We start from the raw sequence: 13,376 nt of genomic DNA, 5'->3' as shown, positions 1-13,376 counted from the left end.
AATTGGTGGAGTGTGTGTTGGCCAGAGACCGAGAGAGTGGGGCTGGCAGGCAGCGGCCAGATCCATGAGGGTCTTGCCCAGATCTTAGGACATTATCTTGTAGATGATAAAAGCTTAGTTCCAATTGATTTTTCACTCTGCAGCTAGAGTGTGAATGTATTTTGTAGATGAAAAGCTGACCACAGCCCACCCCGGCTTCAGTATCTCATAGAATCAAGTAGCAAGCGGGATCTTAGTTCCCCGACCAGGGATCAAGCCTGTGGAAGCGCGGAGTCCTAACCACTGGACGCCAGGGAAGTACTTCACGTCCCTAGTTTTTAGCAGCACTGGAAAGGCCCAGCATGCCCCTCTCCAAATGCTTCACCCGTGTGCCACATTCTTCATCCCAGCTGTAAATGGCTTCCTGGAGTACTCTCTTACTGTCTGGCCTTTGCACATGCTGTACACTCTCCTGGAATACTCTTTTCCTCTCAGGCTAACAGAGTCTCAGTTGGTCTTCCCTGATCCTGGACTAGGTCAGGTCCCCTGCTGTGTGCTCCCAAAGCTGCCAGTCCTGAGAGTGTTATATTCTCAGCGGTATGTCTTCCCCTTCAGACTGCGAGCTCTGTGACAGGTTATCCTGCTGTTTCCAGAGTAGATGCTCAGCTAATATTGTGGAGAGGAAGAATGAATGCACTGAGCTTTTGGACAGTGTACTGGATATTTCTACCTGCATGTCTCCCAGAATGATGAACCCTACATTTCCCAGACTGCGGCATCATCATCTTCTTGCCTGTCCCTTCCCTGTACATGCCCTGCCCCACCACTTCCTGCCCAGTCAGCTCCTCCTCCCTTTTAAAAAAATATTTATTTATTTATTTGGCTGCACTGGGTCTTAGTTGCGATATGCAGGATCTTTAGCTGCGGCATGCGAACTCTTAGTTGCAGCATGTGGGATCTAATTCCCTGTTGAGGGATTGAACTGGGCCCCCTGCGCTGGGAGCATGGAGTCTTAGCCACTGGACCACCAGGGAAGTCCCAGCTCCTCCTCTTTATTTTTTATTTTTTATAACAACTTTATTGGAGTATAATTGCTTTACAATGGTGTGTTAGTTTCTGCTGTATAACAAAGTGAATCAGTTATACATATACATATATTCCCATATCTCCTCCCTCTTGCGTCTCCTTCCCACCCTCCCTATCCCACCCCTCTGGGTGGACACAAAGCACCGATCTGTCCTGTTTTAGAAGTAAGGAAGCTGAGATCCAGACTAACTGGCGACATGGCTGGTGAGTGGCAGTCAGGATTGGAACCCAGTTTTCTAGGCTTTAATCCATCCTTCCTCTATGGGGTGGATTAATCCGGGCCCCTGTGCCGTGGAACCTGGCACAGTGCCTCTGTCTGCTTTTCCCCATGCTGCCATCTGCCTGCCTATGGGGTTGCCTCTGACAGCCCAGCATTGTTGGGCAGTATCCTGGAAAGCGCCCCCCTCACTCATCCTTTACAAACATTTTGACCACATCTGCAAAGTTCCAGCTGTCTGGCTCCGCCCTGAATCCTGGCGTTTATGCTGATTTGGAAATTGGAATCAGTAGGCTAACTGTGGCTCTGCTGGTGGACTTTCACTTGGCAGGAACTGGCTCTTCATCCTGGGTGGTTTCCAGCAGGAATCCCCCTCTGCACTTCCTACCTGTGGAACCTAATCTCCATTTTTACAACGAGGCCTCTCGGATGCTGTGCAAACCGACTTTGACACTAGTGTGCAGTTAACCAGTGTTTATTGGAGGAGAGGCTCAGCAATGGAAAGGATCAGAGCTCCCCAGTCCTCACTCAGTGTTTTTCAGTTGATTAATGAAATGTGACTTGTGTTCTTCCTATTATCCAGCTCTAAAATGATATAATAATGTGTTAACTTTTGTGAGGTACCATATATACGTGTTGCTACGGTATCGACATTCCTTACAGGAAAGCTGTAGTAAAAGTCCAGCGTCCAAAAGTAGAGAAGACGTTGCCTGGATACTAGCAAATTTCAAGAACTTAACTTCTAGGCAGCACACTTGAAAAGGGATTTTTCTCTTCTGTCTCAGGAAATATGGCCACAACGTTTTCTTAAGAGAATCTGGCATTCGGGGAGTTTTTAATCTCAGAGAGACCAGTGTAGTTGGGGAAGGTTGCTGGGCTGTGAATGGGGACGAAGCACAGGGAAATGGGCAGTTTTCCAGCCTTGGTTTCATATCAACAAGCAGGAGTCCTTACTGCCCTACAGGCTGGGAGTCCTGGCAGAAATCCTCTGCAACTGCAAAAGACAAAATCCACTTGGAAGGTAAAGCAGCAACAAAAGGCCTTCGGTTCTAATTACAGAGTTGTCAGGTTGAAGAAAAATGGTTGTGGGATAACAGGGAGATGAAAAACTTGGTTCTTAGTACAGTGGGTTTTCCTTGGGAAGCTTTAGTTCTTGATTCAACTTCTTACGCAGGTGTGGATCAACCGTGTCTTCCGTTGTGCTCTTTCTCCAGCTGTTTTGTAGATCAGCTGATGAACCATTTCCTGGTTTTTCAGAGGTTGGTAGAGGTCCTTGCTGTTCTTGTGCTTACTTGCTCGTTTGTTCCTTTATACATTTATTTATTCACTACATATTTTGAAAGTGTTTTTGCATTGACAGAAAATACAGGGACAATCCCTGTTTCGTCACTCAGACCTGCTGGTTTGGATTCCTTTCACCTCTCTTCTCTGCTGATAGTGAGGGGAAGGGTCCTGCTAGTGTTGGAGGGTCTCCTGCAGAGGCGGGGTGTGGCTGTGTGTCACCGTGAGGGCAAGGACACTGGCCCCAGCTCCTCCTCTTGACTGGCAAATTTGTCTGCTGTTCTTCCCACTCAAAACGAAGAACTGCAACTTTTCCCTCACTTCCTTCTCCTCTGTGCTCAGCAGCTAAGTCCTTCCCTTTCATTTCTTTTTTTTTTTTTTCTGGCCACCATTCTAAAACAAAGTATCAAAGTGGGGGAAAAATATGGGTTTCAGAATAAGACAGGCCTAGGCTCAAATCTCAGATCTACTATATTTGGGTTTCCTTGGGTAAGTTTCTAACCTCTTTAAGTCTCAGTTTCCCAGTCTGTAAAATGGGGATATTATCCACCGTAGAAACTCTATGACTTTAGTATACATCGGGTGGTGAATAGATGGTCCTCTTGTTATTTTCACCTCATGTCAGGCATCTCTTGCTCAAAAACCTTCAGAGGTTGTTACTTGTCAATGAAGCCTAAACTGTACATCTTGGCCTTGCCTTTCCTTGCCTTTCATTATTCCTCCCCCTAAATCCTAAACTCTGGCCAATCTGAAATATTGGCTGACTCCATCCCTCTTTCCTCTCTGCTTTCATGTTGCAATTCAAACACCAAGTCCTCCCTGATTACCTGAGCACCAAGTAACTGGCTCCCTCCTCTGCAGTCCTGTATGTAGTTCAATGGCACTTAGGGCCAACTGTTTTGCCTTGCAGACTAGGCAACTCTCCTCTAGATGACAAATTGCTGAAAGCAGAGACTTGGTTGGGTTCATCTATCACCCTGCATAGTGCCTTACATGCAGCTGATGTGAAAGAACAATTCATTCTCCTTATTTCAATGGGCTTGTTTTCTCTATAGAATCAGATGTTTGGTTATTCTCACCTCTAACTATTTTGTTGGCTTCCAGGAAGCACCTTACCATTAGATGCTCTGTTCTCTCTTTTAACTGGAAAGAGCTTTTGGAACTGAAAAATAAAGAGTTACTCCTACAAGCCTCATCTTCTGCCACTGCCCGCTTACGAATCGAACTACTTAGCATTGCACAGAACACGACTCTCACACCTCCGTTCCTTTGTACGTGCGTGACGTTCCCTTCACCTGGAATGCTATTGCCCGTGCTTCTCTGGCGAACTCCTACACATCCTCCAAGACTCGGCTCAGACGTCACCACAATCACCTTCTCTGGGTAGGCTTTTCTGAGATGGGCAGAGTAGCCCCCCCCCCCCCCGCAACTTTTTAGCTTCCTCAGCACTCTCCAAATAATTCTAACAGGACTTAGGTATAATTTGTTTACTTTTCTTCCACTCTTCTAGAGTATAGAATCTAGACCCTGAATTCCTTGAGGGCCAGGATTTCTGTTCGTCGTTGTACCTTCTACGCTTAGCATGTATTAGGCGCTTGATTCAATCTATGAGCGACTGTGTTAATTCATCTAATACTGCAGAGTTTGTTCGGACCGGATTCTCAAATATTTCAAGACCTGGTCCTCTATTTGGAGTGCTTCACGCTGGAGGGAGATTCTCCCTCCAACCCCCCAGCCAAATTGCCTTGGTTTGGTGGAAGGGGAAAGGGCGTGGATAAGAGTTACTCCTTCAAGGGTGAGCTCTATTTACCCGCTCTGGCACCGAGAGGGTTACAGCAACCCCGGGGGTGGAGCCCTGCCGGTGCCACCTGCTGAGGGGCGGCCCGGCGCCTGCGCCCTGGCCTATAGCTGGTCTACCTGCGGGGGCCTGGCCGAGGAGGAGCGCTTGCGCTCTGGGCCTTTTCCGCTGGGGGAAGTCTCGCGGGGGCGGGGCGGGGCGGGGCGGGGCTGCGCCGGGAAGTTCTCGCGGGACCGCGACGAGGAGCGGAAGCGAGGCAGCAGTACCGCTTCAGCGACCGGACGACGACGGCGGCGGCGGCGGCGACGGAGACTGTGGCGGTGACGGCAGCGAGAACAGTCGCTGCCCTCGGGGAGCAGCAGCGGGGTCGGCGGCCGCTCGCACCGTTGCGGAGGGGCCGGCCGGGCGCGGAGCGGAGCAGCTGCGCCACGGTGAGTACGGCCGGCGGCGGCGGCGCTGCTCCCGTACCCCTTCCTCCCCTCTCCGCAGCGGGAGTCGGCCCGGGGGGCCCGGGCCTGCGTACCGAGGGCTGCCGGGCCTGGAGGTCGGGACAGTGAGGAACGGGGCGGGGAGCGGAATCCCTGGGCTCCCCGGGAGCCCAGTTTCCCCTTCTGGGGCGCTTCCTTCCTGGGGACCTTTCCTCCCCTGTCCCTTGGCTCGGGACAGAGCTTCGGACCCCGGGGCAAGAGGCTGGGGGGCTCCTAATTAAATTTCGTGCCGTTTTCGTGGGGGTTTGCCCAGAAGGGGCCCAGGAGAAGCCCGAGAGCACGGGGTACTCATTCTGTGAGTCAGTCTGACTTGGTCCGGGAGGCGGGGGATTCGCAGAGGGCTGCAAATGTGATTGATGCTCCTTCGACCTGCACGGTCACCAAGTCACCGTCTCCTGGTGTTTCGGGGCCGAATTTTGGGAGGAAACCCACCAACCTTATTAATACTGTGAGTGAGGACGTTTGCTACTGGAGCCAGTCAAGATGCCTTTGCTTCTGTAGCGCCTTTTTTTTTTTTTTCTTTTTTGACTAGTCTCTGAAAAACATTGGTCAAGAAAAATAAGCAGCAGTTGATTGGAATGCTGCGAGGAAAGATTTCAGTAAGAGACGGGAGGGAATCACTGGTATTTTTCATTTGCAGCGCTCTCCGTGTCTATGATTTACATGTGAGTTACAGCTTATTTAGGGAGTTAAACTAGGCTGGCTTCAGATGCAGTAAGAATATAATTTGCAGAGGAGCCAAGTGCCTCGCGGTCTGACTTTTGGTACTGTGGGTTATCAGAAAAAAGTGGGAAAGACACGAGAGAAATTAGCATTAGTTTCTTTGGCTTTCTAGTGCCTCTTTCACTTTGTGCTGCCCAGTTGCCTTCCCTTTCTATTTCTCTCCATTCCACTGCGGACACTAAATGTTTACTCCTATAATGCAAGTCACTTGCCCCCTCCCCCCCTTTTTTCTAATCTACTTCCCCTTCCTCCTTTTTGTCCCCTCTCTGGCATAATTTTTCGAGGTTTCGGCTCTTTGGCACAATTCGTTTTTTCCCTCATATAAAGATCCCGTTTCTCTCCCGGGAAGATGCCCTCTTTCCTGCTTTATTCTTCATTTTTGAGCGTCCACTGTGTTCCTTCAGTCTGCCAGAAGGGTTGCTAGAGAGCCATGCGAGACTTAACGTTCTCCCCCTGGGAACTGGGAGGCGCAAAGGATTGAATTCAGCTCTAAGTAATCAATACTGCCACTCGGTCACAGGTGTAGCTTGTGTTTTTGCGTTTTAATTGTTTTCTTCACTTTTAGATCATGTTGTTGTGCCTGCTCATGCTTTTCTTCTTATGTCTCTTTTATGTTAGTAAGGGAGATTGGGTCATTTTGGGGCTTGTGTGACTTCTTTTTGGCTTTTAGTGGGGGTGGTGAATGTTAAAAGCGAAAACCAACCATAGTCCTATATTACAATAGAATTAAGATAGCTTGAAACATTTAAGGGAATAGAATTTATTTAGACCATTGATGAATTAATTAAAGCTTGCCCATTGTAATAGTACTAATTTATTCTTTACCAGCCTTCTAAGATAAGGTGTCTTTTCCTGCATCTGTTACAATCAGCCTTCTTTGTTGTTGGGTTTGGTTTTTGTTTTTTTTTTTGACAGAAAGAAAGAAATTTGTTCTCTTGCTCCTTCCTTTGTTCAAAATTTTCTGAATCCCAAAATTAAAAGTTAATTCTTGTAATCAGCTCTCTTTGATACTAAAAGAAAGCATTTAAATGTTTGAGGCAGTTTCCTTAGCCAGTGTATTCAGATTGGAGGGACTACTATTAGATTTTAAATACTAAGTTGGTGGTACTTAGAGATTTTTCTCAATAATTCCTGTTATGTTGCACGTTATGCCGCAACAATTCTAATTGTTACTTAGAACAGAAGAGTAATAGATTTTGGAGAAATGAAGTAATACAGAGTAGAGACCCGCCATGGTCTCCTGAGAGAAACTAATATTGATAGTTACTTGATTAATTCAGAAGAACTTTCCAGCACTCCTGAACGGCCATTGAGAGCCTTTCATTTTATTTGTCAAAGTTGGGTTTTTCCCAGTTATGCCAAGTGAATATGAATTATTGTCATTTTATGCAAAGACTTTGTAGTGCATTGTCTGAGATGCAAAGTTTAAAATCTAGTCAAGGCACCCTTACAGCACAGCAGTGATTTTTTAAATTTAGCATGCATAAGAATTACCTGTGAATCTTACTTAAAATTAGGTTCCGGGCTAAGGCCACTACCTTGCCGAACTCCAGAAGGCACCTCACAGTGAAATCAGTCCCTGAATGGGGTGAGTTTGATGTAGCTGATCCAAGAACCAAAACTGTTGGTACAGGATGCACCCGTAAATTAATGAGACTGAAATGTGGCTTTAAATTACTCGAAGGTACACTTTCTGTATATACACAGTAAATGTTTAAAAGCCCAGTAGAATAAGTGACTATAGATGTGATTAGTTTTATATATGTGAATATTTGAGCATTGTTAGGACTTGATTTGGAGGTATTTAATTTTAGTTCATACTTAATAGACTGTTAATTTGCCTATCAGAGCGTTCCTCTGAGTCCATATGTAAATGGAAGTTCTAGATTTACTGAGAACATGTGGACCGATATTTGAAGAGGTACTGGTGATGCTGGTTTAATACCTCTTAGCACTTTATGCCAGGGACTCAGCATTTACAGGTGCTGTCTCTTTTAATTAGCAAAATGACCTTATAAGCTGTAGATGCTATTATTTTCCCCATTTTCTAGCTGAGGGACACTAGGGATTAGAAAATGTAAGTTATTTCTCCAGTGTTGCCCACCTAGTTAGTAAGTGGTACAGTGACAGTTGAATCCAGGTCTAACTCCAGAGCGCCAGTAAGATTTGTTTTTGTTTTTTCTGACTTACAAAAGCAATACATGCTTATAGTAAAGACAATGAAAATACAATTGAGGTGTATGGTACAGAAAGTAAAAATATTCCGTGAACTCGCTTCCAGAGGTAATCATTGTTAACCTTTTGAATTTTTTTTTTTTAGCACACACTGATGTATTATTTTATGGAAGTATGATAAACTAATTTTTCTGCAGTTTTAAAAAAACTTGATAATAATGTATCTTGATATATAGAAAGATATTTCTTGTTATGCTCAGGGATACATGTATTTTGCACATGGTATTTGTGTCACTATTTTAGTGAGATAAATCTGGGACATGGCATTGCTTGTCCAAGGGTATGTATTTTATTTTATTTTTTATTTTTATTTTTTTTTGCGGTACGCGGGCCTCTCACTGTTGTGGCCTCGCCTGTTGTGGAGCACAGGCTCCAGACGCGCAGGCTCAGCGGCCGTGGCTCACAGGCCCAGCCGCTCCGCGGCTTGTGGGCTCTTCCCGGACCGGGGCATGAACCCGTGTCCCCTGCATCGGCAGGCAGACTCTCAACCACTGCGCCACCAGGGAAGCCCAAGGGTATATATTTTAAATTTGTCAATAGATGCTGTAAAATTACTCTCCAAAAAGATTGAACTAATTAATTCCCCGACAGAGTGTGAGCTCTGTGGTGATTTTATTTTTATAATCCAGTACTAAGCCTATTGTTAGGCATATAGTAGCTGTTCAAAATGTTAATTTAGTCTGAGAATCTCTTTATCCATAGTATCACAGAGACTGGATGTTATAAATCTTTAAAAAATTTGACAATTAGTAGGTGAAAGAAATCTCATTGTTTTAATTTGCCGATTTTTGTTTGTTTCGGTTTTTTTGGCTGCGCCATGAAGCTTGGGGGATTTCAGTTCCCCAACCAGGGACTGAACCCGGGCCATGGCAGTGTAAGCCTTAATTTTCCATTTTTAATAATGAAGACAAACATCTAATATGTTTTAAGTAGAGTCACGTTTTAACTTAGAGTGACTTAATGTCAGGCTCTGTCTGTAGCGCTTCATATATGTCTATTATCTGTATTACCTAATTCAATGCTCAGTGAATTTTATAAAGTTGGTGATATTATACCCATTTTACAGATGAGAAAACTGAGGCTTGTTTAAAAGCCTTGCCCAAAATTATAGCTGGTAAGCATCAAGGTCATTACTTGAACTTGGGGTCAGCCTGCCTTTACAAATGATGCAGGGTTAACACTAAGCTATACTGGCCCAGTGAAGTGTCGTGTATTTTATTTTCTGTGAATTTTGGGAAGAAGAGAGTTGAATGGAAGACAGAAAATAAAATCCTACAAATACCTTTAGGAGACTGCAGTTTACGATACAGTGCGTATTGCTTTAAATGAACAGTTCAAGCTGCTCTTGCCTTGTTAAAATTCTCTGCTTGTGATGGGCTGCAGGATGTGTGCTGGTAACAGTTCAGACATACTCTGTCATCAGGCTTCAGGGTTAAATGTACTCCCAGCCCATTTTCTTGAGAAATTTACAGCAACATATACTCTGTTAAAAACATTATACATTGTGTCCACTTTCAGATTTCTTTCTTCCTTTTAAAGTAATTAATGTGGTGTATGTGATAGAATTTTTTTGTCTTTAATGAAACACACCCTTTTGAATTTCTTGAGCCTGCATGTTTTTCAGTGGATAGCTTAAAACCTGGCCTTCTCAAGTTTTCTCTGTGAAACGCTAATTTTTACTTGGCATCACCGCAAAAGTATTGATTGGTTGGTTTTCATTCCTATTAAACTGTATCTTACAAAGCAATTGTTACTTGAAACACGATTTTCAAGAGTGTTGTCTGTTTAAGTTTTCTCTAGGAAACCTGTGGTAGATAAGTTGAGTAACAGCAGGAGAGCAAATGTTGAAAACTCTTGGTTTTTATGGTCTGGCTGTTCAGTCACACTGCAGCTGTCTGGAATCATGAATGACATAGAAGTTTATGCCCTGTACTGCATAGTACCTTGACAGTGACAGTGCTTTAGGTTTCTGTCTGATTTCTGTTTTTCAAAAATGAAACTTCTGAAGTTTTTTGGATCTGCGCAATTATTCTTCAACTTCCCATCATTGATACATAGTCCCAACAATCAGACCTGAAGGCCAGTGAAAATAAATGGTCAGGTCAGGGTATGGAAAATATTGATAGGCATGTAGCGGAGATTTTGGAGCAGCTGTAAAAAGTTTTAATAGGTACACACTGGAAAGTAGGCAAAAAAGGAGAAACAGTTATTAATTCCGGGAAAAATTGAAGGAGTGTACTAGAAAGGAAGGTTGGTTACCATACATTATTTAAATCACCAGTGAACGATGTTTCGTAATGTAATAACTACTGCTTAAACCGGAATATGTGGCATTACTGGGATGGGGCAAGGCAGAATTGGCAGGGGCGGAACAGCTAAGTCCTCATCTTTCAGGTGATAGGTGATGGCTGGAATAAATTAAGAAACAGCAGTAGAAGGGTGTTACTTAGAAATACTGGGAGTAAACATAAAGAGAAAGCTAAAATCAAAATTGAGGGTGATTGCTTGTGAGTGTTGGGGTAGGGAATTGCTCTTTTTCATAAGCCTTTTAATGCTCTGACTTTTAAAATTATATGGATTCATTTGATAAATAAGTAACTGTGGTGAGTATAAGTAAAGGGTGTTTAAGGTCACACGAAAGTACTGAGACTAATCTTTTTTTTTAAATTTGCTGGGACTCTTTTTGCTTTCCTGTTTTAGAGCCAGCACAACATAGGATATCCTAGGTATGGCCTGATAGAATGAATAAACGTTGGTTTAGTTTATTGGTTTACCTGCAGTGGAATGTTTGGCCTTCAGAATTCGGCTGAAGGACTTTTTATTACCGGGTGATTCTTTCCTCCTTGGTAATACTCATTTCCCTCTAACCTTAGTATTCCCAACTGGTTTACTCCTTAGTCCTTTTGTAGCTATGCTTGATTAATGCCCCAGTTGTTAACTTTAGAACAAAAGAATAATAATCACTCGTGCCCCTCAAATGAGGTCTCTGCTAGGTGGTAATTATCCACCAAAGGGTGTCACTATAAATAATCTGTCCCCGTTCTGCCAGTGTCAGTGTTGTTTTCTGCTTTTATTTAGCCTGTATGAAAACAGTGACTGACAAAAGAAGAATGGGGCTTCGTTTTCCTTTAGTTACGGGAAGGTCTAGGTTGTGTCCCATATTCAGGGCTCGAGACTCCTCACTTCCTCAGTGATTGTACTGCCCAGCTTCACCATCACCTGGTACACTACCTAAGGGTTATTACAGAATCTTTGCCTGCGAAATGCAGTTTGGATCAGTCTAGTACTCCCCTGGCTCTGAGAAAAGCACCTGTTCTCAGGGGTAACTGTGAGAGGCTTCTGTTTGGCTTTTGGGCGGTAGCTAAGATTCTGAAAAAGGGATTGCTTTCAAGTGTAGATTAGGACTTCAACCTTGCTCCGTAGGCTAGTTAGGAATAATGCAGAGGCTGCTTTTGGAATGCTGAACCTTGGACGTCTATTTTCAAGGGCTGTTGGGGCCCCCAAAGTGTTGGGGGTCTTCGAGGGATAGGGAGCCTTGTGCACGAGCAGGTCTCCACCCACCAAAGGCTCTGAGCTGGATTTCCTTTCTCTGGTCACCTGAGCTTGCCGATCACAGTTGGCAAGTGGAGAGGGAGAGTTGCCTATGCTGAGAGTAGCAAACTGAATAAGAAAGTAGTTCCTAGGGTCAGTTTCTTCCACTTTCCTAGGGGCAGACCAAGGTTTAGTTTCTGAGAACAGTTAAAGCAGCTCAGGACCACAGCCCACATTGCTGGCTTTTGACTGTGGATAGGGGACCCAACATTTTCAAAGCACCAGAAAGGTTGGCAGGGAGAAAGGAGGGAGAGAGGCCTCTATAACTGAGAAAAGTAGGGTGCCATCCCGAGGGCGAGGCCTTTCTTTGCGTGGATTGCATTTCGTGCCTGGAGAAGAGCGTGAGGGGCGAGGGAGGAAAGGCGGAGACCGTTCGGACTCCAGCCGGTTCCTGCACACCGAACACACCCAGCGGGAGGGAAGAGGAAGTGTGTTCTGGAATAGCTTGAGCAGCTGCCGCCATTGGCCGGCAGGCCTGTCAGTTGCCTGGGGACCGAGGCTGGAAAGAGGAAGGAGGAGCTCAGGGCTCCTGCCTGGAAGGGAGGGAGGAGGGCTGAGCCAGGCCGAGCCAGGGGGCGTGGGGGCTGGGACGGCAGGCCGACTGGCAGGGCGGGGCTGCCTTCGATCCGGCCACTTCTCTCAATCATTGCTCTTCTGATTCAGGGTGGCATTGTGTGTCCCGCCGTGCAGGAGCGAGTCCCAGCTGAGAGGCGAGGCTGAGCCCAGAGCACTGGGTTGCTTCAGCAGGGAAGACTCCCTTCCCCCCTGCTTCAGGCTGCTGAGCCCTGAGCCCCGCTCAGAATGGAAGCCATCGCCAAATATGACTTCAAAGCCACCGCAGACGACGAGCTGAGCTTCAAAAGGGGGGACATCCTCAAGGTAAGTGTTGATGCCCAGCAAACGCTCAGATGGCTTCTCCTTGTACTCACCTGCCTTCTTGTGCCCTGATAACACACAAAGAAGCTGTGCTTGTTCTTTTTTCATTGCCCACTTTTAACATTTACCATCCTGTGTGATTTGGAGAGCTAGATGCTGAGTAGAATATCAAACATGACTTCAGAGGGTTGGTGTGATGTGTGGTCTTTAACTGCCTTTGTGTGAATGCCTTGAGCATTTCTGTGCTTCTTGATATTGGTAATTCAAGTAAAGTCAGAGCAATATGGTTATAGTAAGGAAGCGTATGAGTAGATTGGGTTACCTGATCTACTAGAGTTATATAAAAAAAAGTGAGAGGATTTTTTTAAAAGACCCAAATTTGAAGTATTTTTGTAAAAGCACTCAATTAGTCTTATCTTACATAGTCAAAAGATTTTTGCTTCTGGAATGTGATCCTAGTAGGTTAGAAATTAATTTCCCCTAGTTTAGAGAGGTGGTTAGAAGTACATGCCAAAACTCGTTAAAGAACCTCAGTGTATTCTTATTCTTTGTGAAGCAACTAATGGAGTTCTAAATGACAAGGTTCAACTTGCTGTTGTACCAGTCAGATTTCGATTTTCTTGAACTTGAGGGGCAGTTACCCCATATTAAACTCTGATTGCACCAATGAAACCTGCTGACAGTTTAAAAATAAGCTTCCTTACAGTTTGCAGCTCATTTTGAGCCCCACTATTTACATGAGGTTCGCCTTCCACCTGGCACGTGTTAATTATGTTGTTTACCCAGTTGACTCGAGCAGCTTGCTCTTTTGGATATGTAATTTATTTTTACATGGGTGGGTGTTATCAAATAGTGTATCAACTCTGAGAAAAACCTAAAATTTAATGTTTGAGTCTTCACTGTGTCTCAAGTTTTGACTTTTTTCCTCTAAACCTGATTATTGGAATTTGCCATCCATTTGTTTACTACTGTTGAATGAAATTATTAGGATTTTATAAAGAAGAAGAAAGTGGAAATACAGAAATATGATTCTTTATAAAAGGACTAGTGACTTTTGTTTTTAAGTTTTGCAGACCTATGGAGAGTTGTTATTTTGTTCACT

At 44.7% G+C, this 13,376-nt stretch overlaps 1 protein-coding gene across 3 annotated transcripts in view; it reads left to right on the top strand.

Annotated features, from left to right (window-relative positions):
- Window positions 1–13,376, top strand: part of GRB2 (growth factor receptor bound protein 2) — a 90,316-nt gene that overhangs the window by 14,916 nt on the left and 62,024 nt on the right. The window contains exons 1-2 of one of the 3 annotated variants that reach the window (XM_059996930.1): window positions 4,602–4,792; window positions 12,089–12,277. In XM_059996930.1, coding sequence (XP_059852913.1) covers window positions 12,200–12,277 — 78 coding nt within the window. In that variant the 5' untranslated portion in view covers window positions 4,602–4,792; window positions 12,089–12,199. Of the gene's footprint in view, window positions 1–4,601; window positions 4,793–12,061; window positions 12,278–13,376 lie in introns of those variants that run through there. The other 2 variants (XM_059996927.1, XM_059996928.1) reach the window with 2 other exon arrangements.

This window comes from Delphinus delphis, chromosome 19, assembly GCF_949987515.2.
Source record: "Delphinus delphis chromosome 19, mDelDel1.2, whole genome shotgun sequence".
NCBI lineage: Eukaryota > Metazoa > Chordata > Mammalia > Artiodactyla > Delphinidae > Delphinus > Delphinus delphis.
This window is presented reverse-complemented; position numbering and strand designations above follow the sequence as displayed.